Source organism: Hydra viridissima, unplaced genomic scaffold (genome assembly GCF_058129835.1).
Source record: "Hydra viridissima isolate aposymbiotic clone 2 unplaced genomic scaffold, HvirCarnegie_v1 scaffold_1, whole genome shotgun sequence".
NCBI lineage: Eukaryota > Metazoa > Cnidaria > Hydrozoa > Anthoathecata > Hydridae > Hydra > Hydra viridissima.
In genome coordinates, this window is record NW_028324300.1 from 11651469 (window position 1) to 11671387 (window position 19919).

The 19919-nt window shown below is 29.1% G+C and overlaps 1 protein-coding gene, 1 non-coding gene and 1 pseudogene across 3 annotated transcripts; all 3 read right to left on the minus strand.

Moving 5' to 3' along the window:
• Window positions 1-3300: 3300 nt before the first annotated feature.
• On the minus strand, window positions 3301-5905 carry LOC145188063 (small ribosomal subunit protein eS17-like). Its single transcript, XM_090074743.1, has 5 exons — window positions 5797-5905; window positions 5445-5596; window positions 4467-4572; window positions 3508-3573; window positions 3301-3398 (listed from the first exon to the last, which is right to left on the minus strand). The coding sequence occupies exons 1-5, from the start codon at window positions 5797-5799 to the stop codon at window positions 3327-3329; spliced, it is 399 nt and encodes a 132-aa protein (XP_089930869.1). The 5' UTR covers window positions 5800-5905; the 3' UTR covers window positions 3301-3326.
• Window positions 3656-3736, minus strand: LOC145188434 (small nucleolar RNA SNORD79). The gene has a single exon (XR_013847070.2). It is a non-coding gene; the product is annotated as a small nucleolar RNA SNORD79 (small nucleolar RNA).
• A 4429-nt stretch (window positions 5906-10334) lies between the features above and the next one.
• LOC149893346 (uncharacterized) lies at window positions 10335-12852 on the minus strand (annotated as a pseudogene). Its single transcript, XR_016446116.1, has 3 exons — window positions 11790-12852; window positions 11373-11626; window positions 10335-11284 (listed from the first exon to the last, which is right to left on the minus strand). The product of XR_016446116.1 is annotated as an uncharacterized LOC149893346 (transcript).
• Between the last annotated feature and the right edge of the window lie 7067 nt (window positions 12853-19919).

Consider the following 19919-nt stretch of genomic DNA (forward strand, 5'->3'; position numbering starts at 1 on the left):
GATTTACTTAAGGTGGCTCACCCCCATTAAGTCTAACTTTTTATTTATAAAGTTTCTAAACTTGTTTTTAATTTTTTATATAAGGAAATTGCATTAAAACTTTAACTTTTCAAAATAAAAATTAAATTTGCATTTTTTGATGCTGAGTCAGCATAATTTGTCTAAAATCTTACCTTATCTAAAACAATGATATCTTGAGTAAAATTTGCACTTATTACACCATATTTTGCCAAATTGTAGCTAAATAGTTGCTTTAGGGCTGGAACTAAAATTTTTTTCAAATGTTAAAAAAAACTAAAATGGCAGCAATAAATGTGCCGAAATCAATTAATAGCCTGTGTCAGTCTGAAAAACTACATTGAAACTAACTCATTTATACTTAAAATGTTACAATTCTAGTTCCAGCCCTCATAAATAAGTTAATACACATACTGTGAAAATTTGAAGAAATAAGCTTTAACCAAACTGAAGATATTAACGTTTTCGTAAGAAAAACATATTAAAATAAGAAAGTCTTAAAAAACACTATTAAAAAAACAAACAACAAAAACAAAAAGTTTTTTTTATAAAAAGTTACTAAAAACTGCCACTAGCATAAGAGTTCACATCATCCTTCTCTTTCTCAATGTCTAAATAACCTTCATTTATTGATCTTGTATGTTTTCTTCGTTTTTTATTAATATCAGTCAATTTTCTTGACATACTTGATTATCACTTTTTATCTTTTTTGTAAGCTCTTTTTTTCGAAATTAACACCTCCAGAAAACCCAAGCATTTTAAAAATGCAACTTAAAGAAGAAAATCCATCATTGTAATTTAAAATAGAAGAATAAACAGATATTCCAAGAATTTTCCTTGCAGTAAAAGTAGTTTTAGGGCATCACTTCCAAATGAAACTACTCAATGACTCTTTGCAGTTTTGTGTCATCCCATGTAAACACTTTCTTAGCGTTTCAGGGTTTGACAATTCTTGAAAAATAGGTTTAATTTCCTCCATAATTGTCACAGGTAAATTAATTTTTTTATCCATAGCTTGTTTTACCCATAACGTTATCTGATTGCCATTTGCACCAACTGTTTTTCACTTTTAAACAAAATTGATGACGAGTGACTTCATATGGAAAGTTTGTACAATGGTAAAGTACAGCTATTACAGAATTTCCTATACTCAGTAGGTTATTTTTATTTTGTCTTATAGCCATTTCAACAAAGTTCTGAATTGTGTCACTAGTTTTGAACTAGAAGCACTTCGATTTATAGATGGTGATGAATAAAATGTACTTTCAAAGTCACAGTTTGGACATTGTATTATAATTCCAATAGAAAATCCCATACCTATAGATTCATTATGAAAAATAGTTAGCTTGGTATTACACTCACTGCATGTAGAATACTGTTCAAATACTTTTTTAATAGTTCTAAAGTTACAAATAAAGAAAAAACTGTCAACTTTGGAATCACAATTTGTTGCAGCATTTAAGTCATGCTATTTATTAAGCTTTGATACACTTGTTGTTTCTAATTTTCTGCTACGACCATTTACCTCCTCTGCTCTCCATGTATACATATTTCCTTGATATTTTCACTTTAAATTTCTAATATTATTTCTTTTGTTTGCCATATCCAGATAGATAGTTTTCAGTTCAGTTACATTGTATTAATGCTACGGAGCATATTTTTAAGAAATATTATATTTTACAGAACAGTAGAAAAGTATAATAGATCTAAAATTGAAAAATACTTCAAAACTTAAAGTTGAAACCTTCCAGAAGTAATAAATAAATTTGTTGTTTATACCGTTGCTATGACGTTGCTAAGGAGTAGGAAACTGTATTAACCACAAAAATGGTATTTTTTGTTACTTTTTAAGCATATAATAGTAAAAATATATTATGGATTTTGTACTTCGATGCTTAAAATAACATAATTCCAAAAAAAAAAAAAATTTTTTTTTTGATTTTTAATGGGGGTGAGCCACCTTAACGAAATCAAATAAAACTGAAGAAATTAGCAAATAGAACATTAACTAATGCTACTTTAGATAGATTTATTTCAAAAGTGAAGAAAAAAACTAAAACAATGTGGTAGAAATTATGATTCTTTTATAGAAAAAGAAGACCAATGGCTTCAAGAAAATCTTATGACCAATAAAAGTAGCCATTTTGGTTCAGGAAAACCCCATAAACAATGGGTGGTCCTTAGAGAGCAAAGGAAAAGAGAAAAAATAAAAGAACTAGGTATTGAACATCATGCTCTCTTGTTAGTCTCTGCAAAAAGTACACTTTTTAAAAAAAGTCAAACGTTTTATAGATCAAAAAAGTTGAAGACACTTTGGATAAAATCTTTCCCTTAATTAGGTGAGTGTAAAACAAACTCTTGCATTAGAAGTGAATACTGACCTCGGCGGTAAACAATATTAAATGATCAGAAACTTAGCCCTTGGACATATATTTATCCACTTCTTACACGATATTTTAGTGGAAAAAGTTAAATACTATCCCAAAAATATTTTTTCCCCCCTGATTTCAGTTGCTACCATTAACTTTTATAAAGCTGTGTTTATGTAGATGGTATAACAATATCAATAATAGCAGCTGAAATAAATAATGGTAATTGTGTCAGAAATTCATTATTTAAATTTCACATTAAAGATTAACTAGTATATCTCGTTATGTCTCGTTAAAAAGATGTAAATTCCGGGAAATTGTAAAGCTCCTTTTTTGTCCGGGACATCTCGTCTCGGATTTCGATTGAAAATTGTCTCAATACTTGTCGCTAATCGGGACAAAGCTTTTAGGATCGTCTCGATTAAATAAGATAACGAGACGCAGACCCTTAATGCCTAGATTTGTCTTCAGAGAAATTAAGTGCTGAAAAATAAGTTGGCAAAAACTTTTTAAAAATGTTAAATATCCAGGTAATTTAAAACTTGCTTGACAACTCATGTAAATATATTACTACCCGCGCAGGAAAAACAGTACGAATTAAGGTCATAACCCAGACAACTCTACTTTTGTAGAATTAAAAATACCACACTACGGAACTTGAATAACCAATTCAAGAGTTGGTGGATTTCAGACGTACTGATCCCGTGCGGGATTGTGGATAACGGCAGTCTGAACTAAGTGTATTGCTTAGATTAACTAAGAGTTCGTTTAACTAAATGAGAATTTGTGATTGAAAAACCTATTAATAGCGTTAGTTTTTGGCCTTTTTATAGCTTAATTCTTTTTGATTATTTTCTGGCCTGCTCATAGCTAAACTTTTTTGGATAAGTAACAGTAAAGAAAAACAACGACATTTGAATTTTACATTTATCACTCAAACTATTTCTGGGCAGCACGGAGACCAGGAGTGATTGGTTGTGTGATTTGTAAATTGGGAATGTCTGCAAAATCCTAAAATAGATAAGTTTTAAACTTTGTTAATAATTACTGCTTTACTACAAAAACACTTTATCACTACTTTTTTTAATATTAAGTCAAATGATTATTCTAAAAAACTTACAAGGACTTTAAGCATTTCTTTTGTGTCTGGATCAACTTCAATAACTTCTTGCTCCAAAGCAGAAATCTAAACAAAGGAATTCTTGCACCATTGAAAAAATAAGATAAAAAAAAGAAAAACAAACTAATATTTAAATAAGATTAAATTATGTGGTGTCAGATAAAGCAGATTTTTCTCGTCACTATAATTCAGAGAGATTCCCAGCTTATAAACATCATCATACACCATTAAAAATACAAACCATGTATTAAAGAAATCTGGTGCATTGAAGTCATTTTAAATTGTCATTATCATAAACAAGCCTAGTAAGACTTAACAAAAGAAATGATTAGTTTAAATTAACAAAAAACCTTTTTGTTTTTATTAACTTTTTACAGCAAATTTTAATTTTTTACACTATTGACATTTTCTTTTAAAAGGACACAATCAGCTTAGTGTGATTGAGATTAAGTTTATTGAAAAAAAAAAAAAACAACAACTTGTATTTCAAGAAAAGGAATTCCACTATTTTTTTTTTAATAACCACATTCAAAATTTTAGAACTTATACAAACTAATATACAATATATTAAAAACCTATATTATTATTTAATAAGTCTTTATTGTTTAAAACAGAAATTTTAAATGCTTAAAAAATGTTAATTGAGCTTAATATACAAAAAAAAAAAAAAAAAAAAAAAAAAAAAAAAAAAAAATTTATCAACATATCAAAAAATTAAGTTAAGCTCAGTATACAAAAAAAAAAGGTAACTGAAAATCAGATAAAGCAAACTATTCTCGTCAATTTTATCAGAGAGATTCCCAGCTTTAAACATCATCATGAATTCAGTGTCATTTTATAAAATATTGTGAGAGAATAACTACTAAAAAGGCATTAGTACTAAATACTTATTTCTTTAGTAAAAATTCATGCTCTAAACCATAGAGAAACTTAGACATAGACCTTAAAAGAAAAATTACCTCAGGAACGTAGTTATCACGTCGTTCTCTTTCTTCTTCTTGAAGTTTAATTGAGATTCCACGAACAGGTCCAAGCTCAATACGTTTCATTAAATGAGTTATAAACCTGTAAATGTCAAATTAGTAAAAAAAATTCTTAAAATACCCATAATTCTTAAGTAAAATTTTACTTATACAACTAGTAAAACTTAAAACAACACTATCCAATTAGCAATTAATTATTAAACTTTCTACTTTTCAGGAAGTTGATAAATAAAATTGATCAAGAATCAAATGAACTGTTTTTAAAAAAATTTTTTTAAACATTCCATTCAAATAAATTATCAATAACACTAAAAAGTTCAAGAAAATGAGAAAAAAAATTATTACAGCAGCCTTATATATAAAATTTGAAAAAAACTTTAATTCACCTGATGTGAGTGAATGTGAAAACAATATTTTCATCAGTTATTAGTTTAATTTGGTAGGCACTTTGGTACATATTTTGTAAAAGTTATAATTTTCAAGAAGCTATCTTAAAAATGCTTTTTCATTATTTTAACTTTTAATATTTTTAAGATACTTTACAGATATAAAATTAAAATCATATTTCAAAGGATGAAAGGCCTGCATGAATGATATGCAAGCTGAAATTTAGAAGCTAAATGTAAAAAGACTAATTATAGATCATAGATATAACTATGATATTGCCTGTTGTGTTACATAGATTTATGACTTTTAAATCTATAAAATCATAAAGTATGTTTATTACTAATATAATGAAACTCTTGATTATTATTAAACAAGAACTTTCTTGTACTAGTACTGTTCAAAAGAAGTTTTAAGTGTGCAAATGTGATAAAAATGCATGAGTTGATTTTCTATTGATGATAATTGTGCAACATTTAAGAGAATACTAAGGTTAAATATATATACGAATTTTGATTTTAAACAGATCATGCATAAGAATAAGGATAATAAAAAAACAGCATTGCTTACCCAGCTATTTTGTTTCGTAATTTTTTACTTGGAATAATCGCTATTTCCTCACAAATTCTCTTGTTTGTATGAAAGTCATGAGTGAGCCGAGTATAGTACTTTTCAATAATAAATCTTGAAGCCTTTTTGACAGTTTTCGTGCGGACACGGCCCTAAAACATTTTAATAGCAAACTTTCAACTTTTATATTACAACCTAAACTTCCCAAATGCATCAGGGATTTAAAAAAACCAATACGTTTAACACTAAAGCTTCTTTAAGCAAACAAAACAATTATGTATCGGTAACGATCACAGTGATTCCATGAGATAGAGATGATAAGATATATGTAACGAATTTGCTTAGTACCCACCATTTTGCAGCGATTTAAAAGAAGAAGAACAGAACGACGCTTAATGTTACGGGACCGAAAATAATCTCTAAAAGATGCGCATTGGATCGCGCTTCTATGATAAAATAAAATAAATAGTACTACGCATCCACTTAGGGCAATCAGGAAGAAAAAATCGAAAAGCGGACTTTGCCAATCTTTCTTTTATGATTTTCTAGCAATAGTAAATATTTCAACCAAAAGAAATTCAAAATTTCATGTTTCAAGCATGTATAGTTTAGCATATATATAATTTTATAACTAGTTAGCAAAAAATTTAAAAAAATAAAATAAAATTGTGAAACAGGAAAAATTTTAAAATATTATAGAAATCTCAACTTTATTGATAATTAACTAATTCTCATATTTTTCTCCAGGCTAAATCTTCAATATGAACGTATACTAAACAGTACCAAAGAAAAATCGCTGCACCATAATGCGCCAGAATGCGCCATTTGGAATTAATGCATATTGAAAAATTTTGGTTCTTCTTTTTTAGTTTTCATTGAATTTCTGAGAGAGTTACTACTAAGAAACAAAATGCTGAGATGCTTTTTGCAACTTTCCAAACTTTATTCTGTTTTAATATCAGTTTGTGTTGATGTTAAAACAGAATAATGATTGGGTAGTTCTTTAACTATTGTAATTATGCAACTGTATATTTTGTTAAATCACTATTTCAATTTATAGAAATAATGTTTAAACAAAATTTTTTTTTAATTTCTTATTAAAAAGGAATAAACATAATAAAATACTTTTTAACTTCTTCAGTGCACCTTTTGCAAAAAAATATTTACTAGCTTTGTTATGAAGTTCAAAATATCCACAAGATTTGCTTTAATATCGTGGTTCTAACAATAATTGTTTTCAAGATCTTATCAGAGCTCAAACATTGAAACAAAGCTATGGGAAAAGATAAGATTATGCCCAAAGTATCATTAATTATTGAGCCTTGTGAGGAGAATAGGATGAATTTAATAAATCAAATCTTCACATCATTTGGAATTTGTTACAGCCAAGAGACAATTGAGCAATTGAGATCAGAATTTAATGAATACTTTTCCTTGGCAATGGCACCACCAGATACAAATTGTCTGGTGGAAAAAAATTGAAAGGTAGCTGCTACTTCTTTCAAATTTGGCAAGAGGAGCATTAACAAATTCAGCAACCTCTGCTCCTTCAGAAAAAGCATTTTCTACCTCTGGAAGAGTTGTCACTAAACAAAGACATAATCTAAACCCAGAAACAACAGAAAAGGTTTTGTATATCAGAAAAAGCTATTAAAAACTGAGAGGTTTTATTGTTGGTAAATGGTACTTAGCACTGCTTGATTCTAAGAGTTTAAGGTTGAGTTTCGAAAGACATGAGGATTGGTAGACAGGTTGGTTTTATTACAACAGCTTGAAGTGATCCTTCTAAAATTAAAATAAAAGATTGCAGCAAGTAGTAGTAGAAAAATGAAAAATAAAAAGTCTACCAGTGGACAATTGTAGTGAAATTTCATCTTTAACTAGAAACTTCAAAACAGTGGAGGTTATTTGCTCTGACATCTTTTTATTTTTGCCTGCTTCTGGGTACTTCTGGGTTATGCTCTTAGGAATTATTCAGCATGTATGCAGGCCGTTTTTGTGTAAGGGTTTTGTAATTGGGGGGAAATTTTAATAATTATGGTGGATTGCTTCCCGTCCATGCCAATCCTTGACTACGTCACTTTTCTGTTAGAGCACTTTTTGATCAAACATTTTTTATGGTAATATAACGTATTAGCGTTAATAATCCCTTCCTGCCGCAATGTAGCATTATACCGAAGCACGAACTCTTTTTGGAGGTGTAAAGCATTGTCGTCCGCCTCCCAAAGTATTTTTGCGGGCAGAAAGTCTTTGTCTCTACCTACAATAGCTTTCATCTCCCAATTGGTGGCTGCTTGAAGTTTTTTTTGGAGGCCAGCGCCAATCAAGAGGTGAAAGGCACTGGCGGTTACCGTTATAAGATATTTTGTATGCAAGAAGATTTAAAGCTTGACTTTAGTGGTTTCCACTTCCCAACAGGCGTTGACGACTAAATGTGAGACGGAAATCTTCTGTTCCTGTCGCCAGAAACATAAGAAGAAAGTTCAACGTTTGTTTTTACCAATGGTATATTATATATACTAGATATCTAACTTGCGGGATTTTGACGAAAAGTGAGGCTGCTTTTTTTATTTACAAATTGAATCCCCCATTTGTAATAGGAGCAAAAGCTATATCCGACGTGCGAAATAAAAGTTAAAAATGCATGTTTTTGCCCGAATTAGAAATGGCTTGCACGGCTTCACTTTTCGGATCGAAGTTAGACATCTAGTATATATAATGTATCATCGGTTTTTACATTATTAAGCAATTTAAAGATTAAATAGTGCAAAAATATATTTTTTAAAAAAAGTATATTTTTATGCGGGGAGTAAAAATCTGTTAATAACAGTAAATATTTGATACGATATTTTTACTGATGAATAAACATTTTTAATGGGATTTTTATCGTGGTAGTAAAAAAAACCTCATACTGCATCGCAAGTAAAGAAAAATCTCCATAGTATTTTATTTAACTAAAGCGATTCTGTTGCAAAAAATTAATTCTGTTTAGGAAAAAAAATATTCAATTTATGTAAAAGCTTTATTTGAGCTGGTGAGATTCAAAATGGTGTAAGTCAAAAAAAAAAAAGAAAATTTAGTTAATTAAAATTTTTTCATTTTTGAACTTACAGTTTGTCTTAACCTAAATAATGTGATGGATGAAAAGTTAAATAACTGATTAACAGTTTTATCTGTTAATGCTTCTTCCTCCTCGCTACTTTTATCATCATCCGAACTCACGTTTTCCGCGTCATAAGTACACGCTTTTTCTATTTGATAGTTTAAATCGTGCATTTCAAGCTGTTCGTCCTAAGATATATTTTCATTAGATTCGATATCACTTTCATTATAGTTATTGTAATAAATAAGACTATCATCGATATCTGATGTGCCATCAAATAAGTTCTATGACAAAAAAAAGTTGTTAAGAGAGGTTTTTTGGACAGAAGACATTTTATCGATATGGTGCAAATAAAACTACAACTATGCTGGCCAGTTTATATGCCCTTATTACATTTAGCGTGTACTTATAATGTCCCTAATTAGTTTTTAAATAATAAAAACATTTATACATAAAATCTTTAAAAAAACTAGTGATAAATTTGCCTTTCAAAAGAATCTCTTCTTCAGAAGTGAATGTTTGCCAGGGTATATGCGACTTCTCCTTACTATTATGTTAAGGCTATTTCTGAATTGGTTTAAGAATAAAAACCCGAGAACTCCCCCCCCTCCTCCGAAATAAACAAAACGAAAAAATCCCATGGTCGTTAGGGTACAGCGAGAATTTTTTTTTCTTCTAAAAGCTTAAGAAAAGGTGTATTCTTATGTAAAATCAAATTTTAAATAGGGTTTCCTTAAAAAAATCTTTGATCGGAAAAAGTTTTGATACCCAAATTTTCACTTTTAGAAATTGCAAAATTTAGTAAAATCTTATTTGTCACATTTGTCCTTTATTATGCTTTACATGTCCTTCTTTTTCATTGCGATGAAATATTAAATGCAAATAATGTTTCTAGACCAATTGCAAGCTTTTTTGATACTTGTTTCAAAGTCATTATCTTGCATGAATCCTACCAGCAATGCAGATTCTGGACATTTCAGGGGAGAGGGTCTTCAATTTTCAATGAGGTTTCAATGATTAACAAATTTGCTTATAACAGTTGTTTTTTTTGTTTCATTAGAAACAAAGGTGGTGCCAGTGATGCGGTTTCCCCAAAAAACAGGAGGTCTATCCCATCTTAATCAAATAATAATTTGATAACACTACTATAACACTATTAAAAAAACAATAAATAAAACAACATATCTTTCAAATCTATTGACATTGAAAATTTATTAAAATTTCTTTCTTTGTTTTAAAAACAGGTAGCAACTCTCTATGTTGAGCTCTAGCTCTAATATATCCATCTCTTGCATCTGGTCCAACTACTGACATGGATGCTACTGTCACTTGTTTTACAGCACGCTCGGTACTTTGAGTATGAATTTTAGCAGAAGGAGTTATTAGAGGTGTCAATCTTAGCAATACCAACTTATCTTTAGTGAGCGAACAAGTAAAAACCGGTTCTTGTACTACACCATTTTCCCATTTGACTAGCTCTTGAAGAGTAGTTGCTTCAAAGTTCAGTTTAGGTATTTTTCTTGGTCTGATTCGCATGTCTCCAAGGATATTATTACCCCTTTGTTCCAAAATTCGGTCAACTGCAAAGTTGCGGTCTTCTGCATTATTACTAGATAATGAAGAGATTAATAAACTTTCATGGTTCGCATACCAAGCGCCTAACTGGATGTAGGGAGTCACAATTTCTCTTACTATAACAGGTTGATTTCTAAGAATTCTCAATTGAGTCAGAATGTGATTGGAAGCATCTTCAAGTCTGTCTTTAACTTTAATGTCAAAAAAAAGTTTAAAGTAAAATTGTAAACAAAATAATACAAGTAACTCAAGATTTTTCAAATTCTGATCAGTTAAGTCATGTTTCCTTGTCCACATAAAGACTATTCTCATGCCAGTAGTGAGCCATCTGGCATGACTTAAGGGGCCACATTGAATTTCTCTAAGATTAGGTGGCAATACACTGATCTTAACTGCTTTACATAACTTGTAGGTTTGTTTTTGATCTGTTGACGTATTTTTTAGTATTGTTTCTGGAATGTCAACAAAGCTCTCTCCCTCTGGAAGAGCTTTAAATTGAGGATTGTACTCCATTTTATTAAAATCAGCAAGACAATTTCCCACAGGACCTACAAAGCCAGTACTACATGATGTTAGTCCATCAATTCCTTCTATTAGGTGACGCAAAAATAACTCATTTGAATGAAGCATGCATATGGCCCAGTGGCATTTGTGACCTAACATCTTTTCAAGATGTGTTATAGCACCACCTTTCCAGCCAGTGTTAATTGAAGTACTATCAGCTCCAAGTACTAAACATGATTCAGTAAGATTATATTGTTGCAGCAAATTATAAACACCTTCAGCAATCTTTTTAGCTGGCTTATCTGAATGAGTATGTGCATTTGGAGTAAAATGACCAAGATATCGACCACCAGGTTCTATAGTCACAGTAATGTGTTGCTCTTTGATAATAATAGGATGTAGTTGTCCATTTGAATCATTTATCATCGCTCTTGTTGAATCTTTTCTTCCATCAAAGTAAATGCCAATATTATCTGCTTTTGGAAGATTAAAATTGTCATTATTCTTTGCTACTACCACGATTTTTTTTCTTGCTCTCGTCAACTTAGAAGGATCACAAGCAAGGTAAGAGTATTCAGGGGTGAGAAATCCTGCTTCAACTAAATCTTGCAGATAACTTGTAGCAATTGCTGCAGTTGCGGCAGGTGAAATCCCAAACCTATAAAATAAAACTAGTTTATATTTATTTTTATTAATTCATTATCCGAACTTTTGCTGCTCAACAAAATAATAATCTATATGATTACCTTATACTAGCCATTGCTGTGTTTTTTATTGACATAGTGTTTTTTCTTGACTTCTTTTCTAAAAATCGTGTTACAAGGAAAGCATAGACACCTAATTTATCCTTTAGAAGCCTTTCAACCAACAATTTAATTTCATTGTCTTGTTTTAAAGTAAAGTTAACATTAACTGGATTATAGTTGTCATTGAGTGAAATATCAGGAGAAATACTTTTTTGATATTCTTCATATAATTCTATATCTTGTTTTTCTGTGACCTAAAACCAAACTTTTACAAATATTATTTTTGTTTTATGTGTGTGTGTGTGTGTGTGTGTGTGTGTGTGTGTGTGTGTGTGTGTGTGTGTGTGTGTGTGTGTGTGTGTATATAATTTGCTATATAAACAAAGAAAATATTTACTATTATGAAATTATATTTACCTCAAAGGATGCTTGATCATCTTGTAGCTTTTTCATTCTTTTCTCATAAGCTTTTTCGTCACTGATTTTTCTCTTATATTTTTTTCTAAGTTTCGTTGTCTCAATTTTATCAGCATGTCCCATTTGCATGTCAGACTTTTCACCTGTCTTATTTCTTTGACTGTATAACCACCTGAGCTCCATAGTTGGAATTTTTTTAGAAAAAATACAGGTGCAATTTATATGTGCTTTACTTTTACAATTTTGGGGGGAAGAACACCCAGACATATCATGTTCACACAGAAGAATCTTATGAGGACATGTTATGAGGTCCATTAGCTTATCTAACTTCAATATAAGTTCTTCTTTTACTTTTGCCTTAGTTCTTCCCCATGCAACGTTTTCTACTTTCTCCCAAAGGGTTTTAATTCTATAATAAAGTGATTTCTCACCAATAATAACTGGCTGTTGAAACTTAACATTTGCTTTTCTCCATTGAGCAAGAACAAATGGAATCAGATCGCTAGCAAGATCTTTGTTAGAATATTTATTATGGTGTAGATTGCATGTCATGCTTTTTTGTTCTTTTAGTAAAATCCCTTTTTGAATAACTGCTCTGTTTGTAGGCAGCTCACTAGGAATAAAATCTTTTCCAGGTCCAATAAAATCTGAAATTGCAGTGGTGGATGATCTAGTCTTAACTTTTGACATTTATGAATATCTCAATTAAATAACTAATAATGAATAAAATAGTAACAAACTTCGATCTTGTATAAAGCTTTTATACAGCGGAGAGCCAAGTAAAAATATCTTTTAAAATTAATTCGGCGCTGCGCTTATTAGGAGAGTTTATTACATAAAAACGGATTTTGTTTACTTTATAATAATTTAAATTTTTTTCATTTTAATAATCTGTAAATATGAAAATTTGGGTATCAAGACGTTTTCTTATCAAAAAGTGGTCCATAACAAACCTACCTTGAAATTTAATTTTACATAGGAATACACCTTTTCTTAAGCTTGAAATTTATTTTTTTCAAAAACATATAAATCTCACTGTACCCTAATGGTCGTTTACATAAAGCGAAACAGCGCTGTCATTATGCGCATGCTCCAGAAATAGAAATCGAAAGCGATGTAAACATGAAAAAAACTTATGATTAATCAAGAGTGGCAATCCTAACGTTTTCTCAAATAATTTTACAAATAGAAATCTTCTTAAAAAAATGTAAATTGGGATAGTTCCTATAATAAGCAAAGTATACATATGTCTTAAAAAAACCTTGAAATTTAATTGCGCGCGAATGTTAAGAACTCAAAAAGCAGCTGTCGATAAAGGTAAAAACTGAGAATTTTAAAGTCAAAATAAAATAAAATTTGATCGTCGAATTTCCTGATATTTTTTTAAATACTGAAGTTAATCTATATACAACATTACAAAGCAAGTTTGACTGAGCATTCAATTTTTTTTACTTTACGTTGATGGCTTACAAGTGATGAAAACATTGCACTGCTTTTGACTGGTTCTAAATTATGTACAAGTGCCACGACTCGGGGAGCTAGCGTTATTTATGAATTCGTATTCTCTAAATAGTTGCTGAAACCTGGTCTGGAGATGAAAATGTGGTTGAAAATACTCCTTTCACCTTTTACAAAGAAAAGAATGGAAAGTTTGAAATAAATCTAGCACCTTAGGGTTATGTAAAAGATCTATCAACACATATTCTCACACATTTTGATCCACTAGAAAGGTCTAAAGTTACCTAAGCAAAAAGTAAAATCTTTAGAAAAAAAAATTAGTTTAGCCAATGTAGCATATGTCAATTTGCAAATGATATATGCTATACTCTTATATTAAAGCAAGTTTTAACACTGCAAGTGTAGCTTACAGCATTAAAATAAGATTTATGTAATATGTACATCTTGAAAGTTGCCAAATTATTTATATTTTTGTTTTTATGCAGCTGTAATGGTTTTTTACATCATAAGTTCATTCCTGAAAAAAGATATTCAAGTTAAAATTTTAGGAGATTGTGTTAGAGGAAGTTTTAAGTTGAGCTACCAGATTATAAATACTTTAAATAGTAAAAAAAATACTACCATTTTCAAAATTTTTTAAGGCAAAGGACTACAGAGTCAACATCAAAGCAGCCATGACATAATATCAAGAACAAATAGAAGACCTGCAAAGAATGAAGTATATGTAAGAGAAACAAGTTATATAAATATATATATATATATATATATATATATATATATATATATATATATATATATATATATATATATATATATATGCATATATATATATATATATGTATTAATGTATATATGTAGTAGCCTTACTGATTTCAAAAAATACATATATGAAGTTTTTATATATCTAGGGATATCAACATTACAATATGTAGGTGATTTGAGTTTCTTTGTGCACTTTATTGTATTTTAGGAGCTTCAGGTGAGTTACTATAAAAGAAATTCAACGTTAAAAGGTGAATTTAGTTGAACAACTTATAGTTTTTTTTTTGACATGAAACTTAGTAAAGAAGAAAGAACAAAAATAGAAATGTTTCACTCTTGAAAGTCTTCAAGTTGATTATCAAAGATTTATGTTAAATGAGGATCTCAAGAAAGATTTCTCTCATTTAACTCAATTTTAACTAGAGATAATTGATTTGCTGTACAATGTCACTAAAAGTTGATTTAATTTTTTAAAATTATAACTCATACACATACATTTATATCTAGGTTTCTTTACCAACTCTGCACATTGTTATTTGGTTTTATCTTAAATATTTCAACATGTTTGTAGAAGAAGCCCATGAAATTGAATATTTTAATGGTATTAAAAGAAGAAGTATTAAAAAATGATATCAGCATCTGTTCTGAAAAAGATCATGATTTATATCAAAGCAAAAATAATTGTCAGACCTTTAAAGTTCTCTTTTTAATCTTGATGAACAAATACAGCTGGTGAATGTTGCAATGGAAATGGCTAATTAAATAATCCTGATAATGTGGAAAATATTAAGTCAATTTACTTCCCTCAACTTGATTTTCTAAAGAAATGGAAAAAGGAAATGGTAAGCTTTTTTTTTAAATGTGGCATTAACAACATGATAATTTTAAGTTCAGTTTTTTACAGAATTATTGTTCTGCTTTAAAGTGGTACTGGTCTATAAAAACTAAAACTGTTAATCCTTTAATTTTTAGTGTAATATTCGATTAAATACATGTACAATGAAAAAACTTTCAGCATAAATGAATAAAAAACTATTAATGTGCCCATAAACATGCAGAGTCAGCAATTAGTATGCAATTTTAACTGTATTTTTAAACAATAACTTCTTCTTAATTAGTCATAGTTTGAGTCTAAATTTTTGCAAAAAGGTTAATATCTCGATGATATATGGTAAAAAGATTGTGCATTTTAGAAAAACAAAATGATGAGAAGAATAAAATCATTGATGGTCTAGAAAATAAAATTGTTAAATTACAAAGTTTGGTAAATAGCTCAAATGAAGGTATTGTTAGTGCTGGTAATACATGGTCTAGTATTGTTACAAGTGTTAAACCTGAATCAACAGAGCATCTTAATTTGATAAACACGATTTCTCAAGAATCGTTTGACATATCCAGAAAGGAAAAAAATGTAATTATTTTTGGTATACCATTGTCATCTAAAACGAATATACATGACAAATATGAAGATGATAAAGTAGAATAAGTAAAATAATCAAAGATTTAAATTTAACTAGTATTCAAATCAACAGAATTATACGATTAAGATCTAAAGATTTAAGCCACCACCAGTAGTTGTTGAGTTTGATTGTCAAGAAACACATAATCTAATTTTAAAGAATGCAAGAAAACTAAAGGGAAGTATTGATTTTCAAAACATATTTATAAATCCAGATTTAACAGATGCACAGAGGATTTTGCTAAAGCAATTGAGGGATAAATCCAAAATTGAAAATAGTAGCAATAATAATCCAGATTTTTACTATGGTATTAGATCTAATAAAGTTTTTAAGTTAAAAAAGACTCAATAGCAATCAAAACATGCAAATATATTTTCCACCTTTAAAATAAATAGATTGTGTATTTACAATCCTTTATTGAAGTTAACCAATCCTTTTGATTTTTCATTTGAATGTGATAATCAAAGTATATTAAATCAGAATATTATAGAAGATAATGTTACAAATGTCAATTATGTTGAGCTCTCTAATATCCAATTACAAAAATATCACTATGATTCAATAAAATGTTGGTACACAAATGCAACTTTGCTTAACAATAAATGGTTTCTTATTTAAATCACGTATACAAAACGATGATCCAGATATTATTTTTGTAACAGAAACATGGTGGACACTACAGTTGTTAACATATTTGAAGGGCTATACATCATTTAGAAAAGATCGGTCTGTGGAAAAACGTGGTGGAGGTGTAGTAATATATGTTAAAAATCATCTGTCATGCTCTGAAGTCTCCATAACTGGTCTATTGAACCTTATCGAACAAATTTGGTGTGAACTAGTTATTGGTAAAGAAAAAATTTTTTTAGGATTCATTTATCGTCCTCCATATAACTTAATCGTATCAAATCAAATTAGTGAATCGAAATTAGCCTCAAGCTGTATAACCAAAATCTATTCAAGCATACTTGTGTGTGGTGATTTTAACTATCCAGAAATAGCATGGGATTACAATGGTATAGTATCAATATCAGGACCTGATCATTCAGATGCTCATATTTTTGCTGATATATTTTTAGACTTAGAACTGCATTAGTTTGTACTAAAACCAACATTTCAGCTTAGTGAAGGTTTTTTAACAAGTGTTCTAGATCTAATTATGTCTGAATCACTAATTAGAGTTTTCAATGTTAATTATAACAAGCCAATTAGCGCAAAAAATAAAAATTATTTAGTTTTAACATGGAACTTTTATTTAAATGATAAAAATCGATCAAATTTATCAAATGTTTGTTTGAATTATAAACGAGGCAATTATAAACAAATTGACAAATATTTTTCACAAACTGAATGGGAAAAAGTTTTCAATAAGCATGATATTGAAATATCATATAAAAGATTTTTAGATTGTTATACATCTGCATGTAATATATGTATACCAGTCATTAGCACAAGTCTATATAAACAAAATTTAAAATGGCTACCTAATGGAAGCTTAATAGAAATTCTAGTTGGAAGTTTGAAACACAAATGCAACAGTATAAGTTATTAAAAAAAGAAGTTGAAAAACAAATAAAGTTATCAAAGAGGAATTATGAAATACAATTAATAAAAAACTTTAGATAAGCCAAAACAATTCCACTTGTATGTTAAACATCAGCAATCAGTTCATGGTTATATTAGGAGACAAAATAATCAAGATGGTAGGTCATTAACTAACGGGTTTGATATTGTCAATCAATTAAATAATCAATTTAAATCAGTATTTTTACAAAAAGAAAACAATAAAATACCAAATTTTCCTATTCGAACAGATAAAGATTGTCCAATACCAACTTTTACTGCACCAAACGTATACCAACAATTATTAAAAATAGATCCCTACAAGAGTATTGGTGTAGATAATGTGCATGGATATGTATTAAAACAATGCGCATACAGTTTTTCAAAACCGTTAAGTATTCTATTTAACATACTGTTCAATAATTCTAAACTGCCTGATATTTGGAAAGCTTCAAATATAACCCCGTTATTTAAGAAGGGTAGTAGATTGATTGCAGAAAGTTATAGACCTGTATCTTTAACCTCTATTGTATGTAAGGTCATGTAATCCATTATAAAGGATTGCATAATTAACTTTTTAGATGGTGAAAAGTTAATGAATCAGAATCAACATGGTTTTTTAAAACATAAATCATGTGTCACCAATTTAGTGGAATTTATGGACTTGATAACATATTATTCATCCCGAAATTCATCTGTGGATATTATTTTTTTAGATTTCCCAAAGGCCTTCGACTCAGTACCACATCAGAGATTATTGTTAAAGTTATCAGCTTATGGTATAAAAGGCAAATTATTGAAGTAGATTGCAGATTTTGTATATTCACATAAGCAACGAGTTCTTATGGGTGATTTTATACCTATTTGGGTGATGTTTTTGAGCGGATCCCACAAGGTTCCGTGCTGGGGCCAATTTTATTTATCATTTTCATAAACGATTTGAATGAAATCATCTCAAATAATTCAAAATTTTATGCTGATGATTCAAAGATAATAGCTGAAGTAAATAATTTGACACAATGTTTATCATTACAAGGCAATATTAATAATGTTTTAAAGTGGTGTAAAGACTGGTTAATCAACTTAAATGTCAATAAATGTAAAGTTATGCGCATTGGCAAAAAGAACCTAATGTACAATTATAGTATAAATAAAGTAGATGTCACACAACTAATCTTAGAATTGTCGAATGAAGAAAGAGATTTAGGAATCATAATAAGATCGGATTTGAAATGGAAAAGGCAAGTGTTAAACATATGTAACAAAGCAAATGCTATAATTGGTCTAATAAAACGAACATTTAGCATAATAAACGTAGAAATGATCGGAATTTTGTATAAATCATATATACGACCACATTTAGAATATGCAAGTGTAATATGGTGTCCCTATCTGACAGGAGACATAGAAAGGCTGGAAAGAATTCAACGCAAAGTAACAAAAATCCCTTCAGAATTAAATAATTTATTGTATGAAGAACGCCTTAAATATTTGAATTTAACCAGTTTGTATATAAGACGACAGCATGAAGACTTAATCCAAATGTATAAAAGTGTTCATGGGTATGAGAAAATTCAATTGTCAAATTTTACGTTTCCAGTTAGTGATAAACCTGGGATTCATACACGTAGGCAAGGGTGTAAATTAAATATTGAACTAATAAAAAATTGTCCAGCAAGATTTAATTTTTATTACAAACAGAGCTGCAAAATTGTGGAATACCTTTAAAACCGAAGATACTAATGCAATATCATTAAACTCATTTAAGGCTACTTTATTGTCCAAATATGATTACAAACGTTTACATTTGCAATAGTATGATAGCCAGTGATGTTAACAATTAAATGCTTGTATGTTTATGTGTATAGCAATTTTTACAGTATGGTTATGTTTATAGTAATGGCTGTAATAAGCTAGTGATAGGTTCTGCAGGGATACATTATCTCTGCTTCAGCATTGATATATATCATTATATTATTATTATGTTGATAAAGGGATTTGATCAGAATCACCATCAAAGCATTTATAGATGCAAAATGGTAGCATTTTCAATAATGGTTTTTATTTTTATTGTAAAACCTGTGCTGCCAATATCATTATCTCAAGAACAGCAAACTGTAAAAACCTTATTTTGGTCAAACCCCTCTAAAATAACCTGATAACTAGTGTGAAAATATTTTAGATATAATCTCCAAGTAGTTAAAAAGATATCCTTGTTCAAAGTTGAAAAACTCAGAAAGCTAGAAAACAAAATAAAATCTCTCTGAAACATTCAAGACACATGTGAGTTATCATTACAAAAACATTTTCTTATGACTGACAATTTAGGCCATTTTTTTACTAAGAAATATATAAACAGTATAAATTTTTGAAATCTACAATAACTATATTATTCAAGTTTATAAAGCAAAAGAATTGAAAATTTTTGATATTTTATAGGCTAGTACCACTTTAACCATTTTACATGTTGTATCTGGATTATTAATGACCAATGTTTCCTCGTGGAAACTGCTATTTAATTAATCTTAATTTAAAAGCAGTTATAACACTTCAACAGACAAAACAATGTAATACTAGTTCAGCGACAAGCATACCATGGAAAAAGCTTTATTGGAAATCATGTGCATAAAATGCTTCAGGTTCCATTTCTTTTATAAATTATTTATTCCAAATCTGAAACATTATTAATAAAAATAATAACAAGTAATATAAATTCATGCAATATATCTTTTAAAGAGACATTTTTCTTTTTTAGAAAAACTCTATGCTAAAGTTATGTAATTCTATTTCAAAGCTTGTTTATGATGAAGGATTCTCTGGGACAAGTCTGCACAAGAAAGCAGTCGAAATCATTATAAAACATAAACTACACTTTCATAAATTTTCT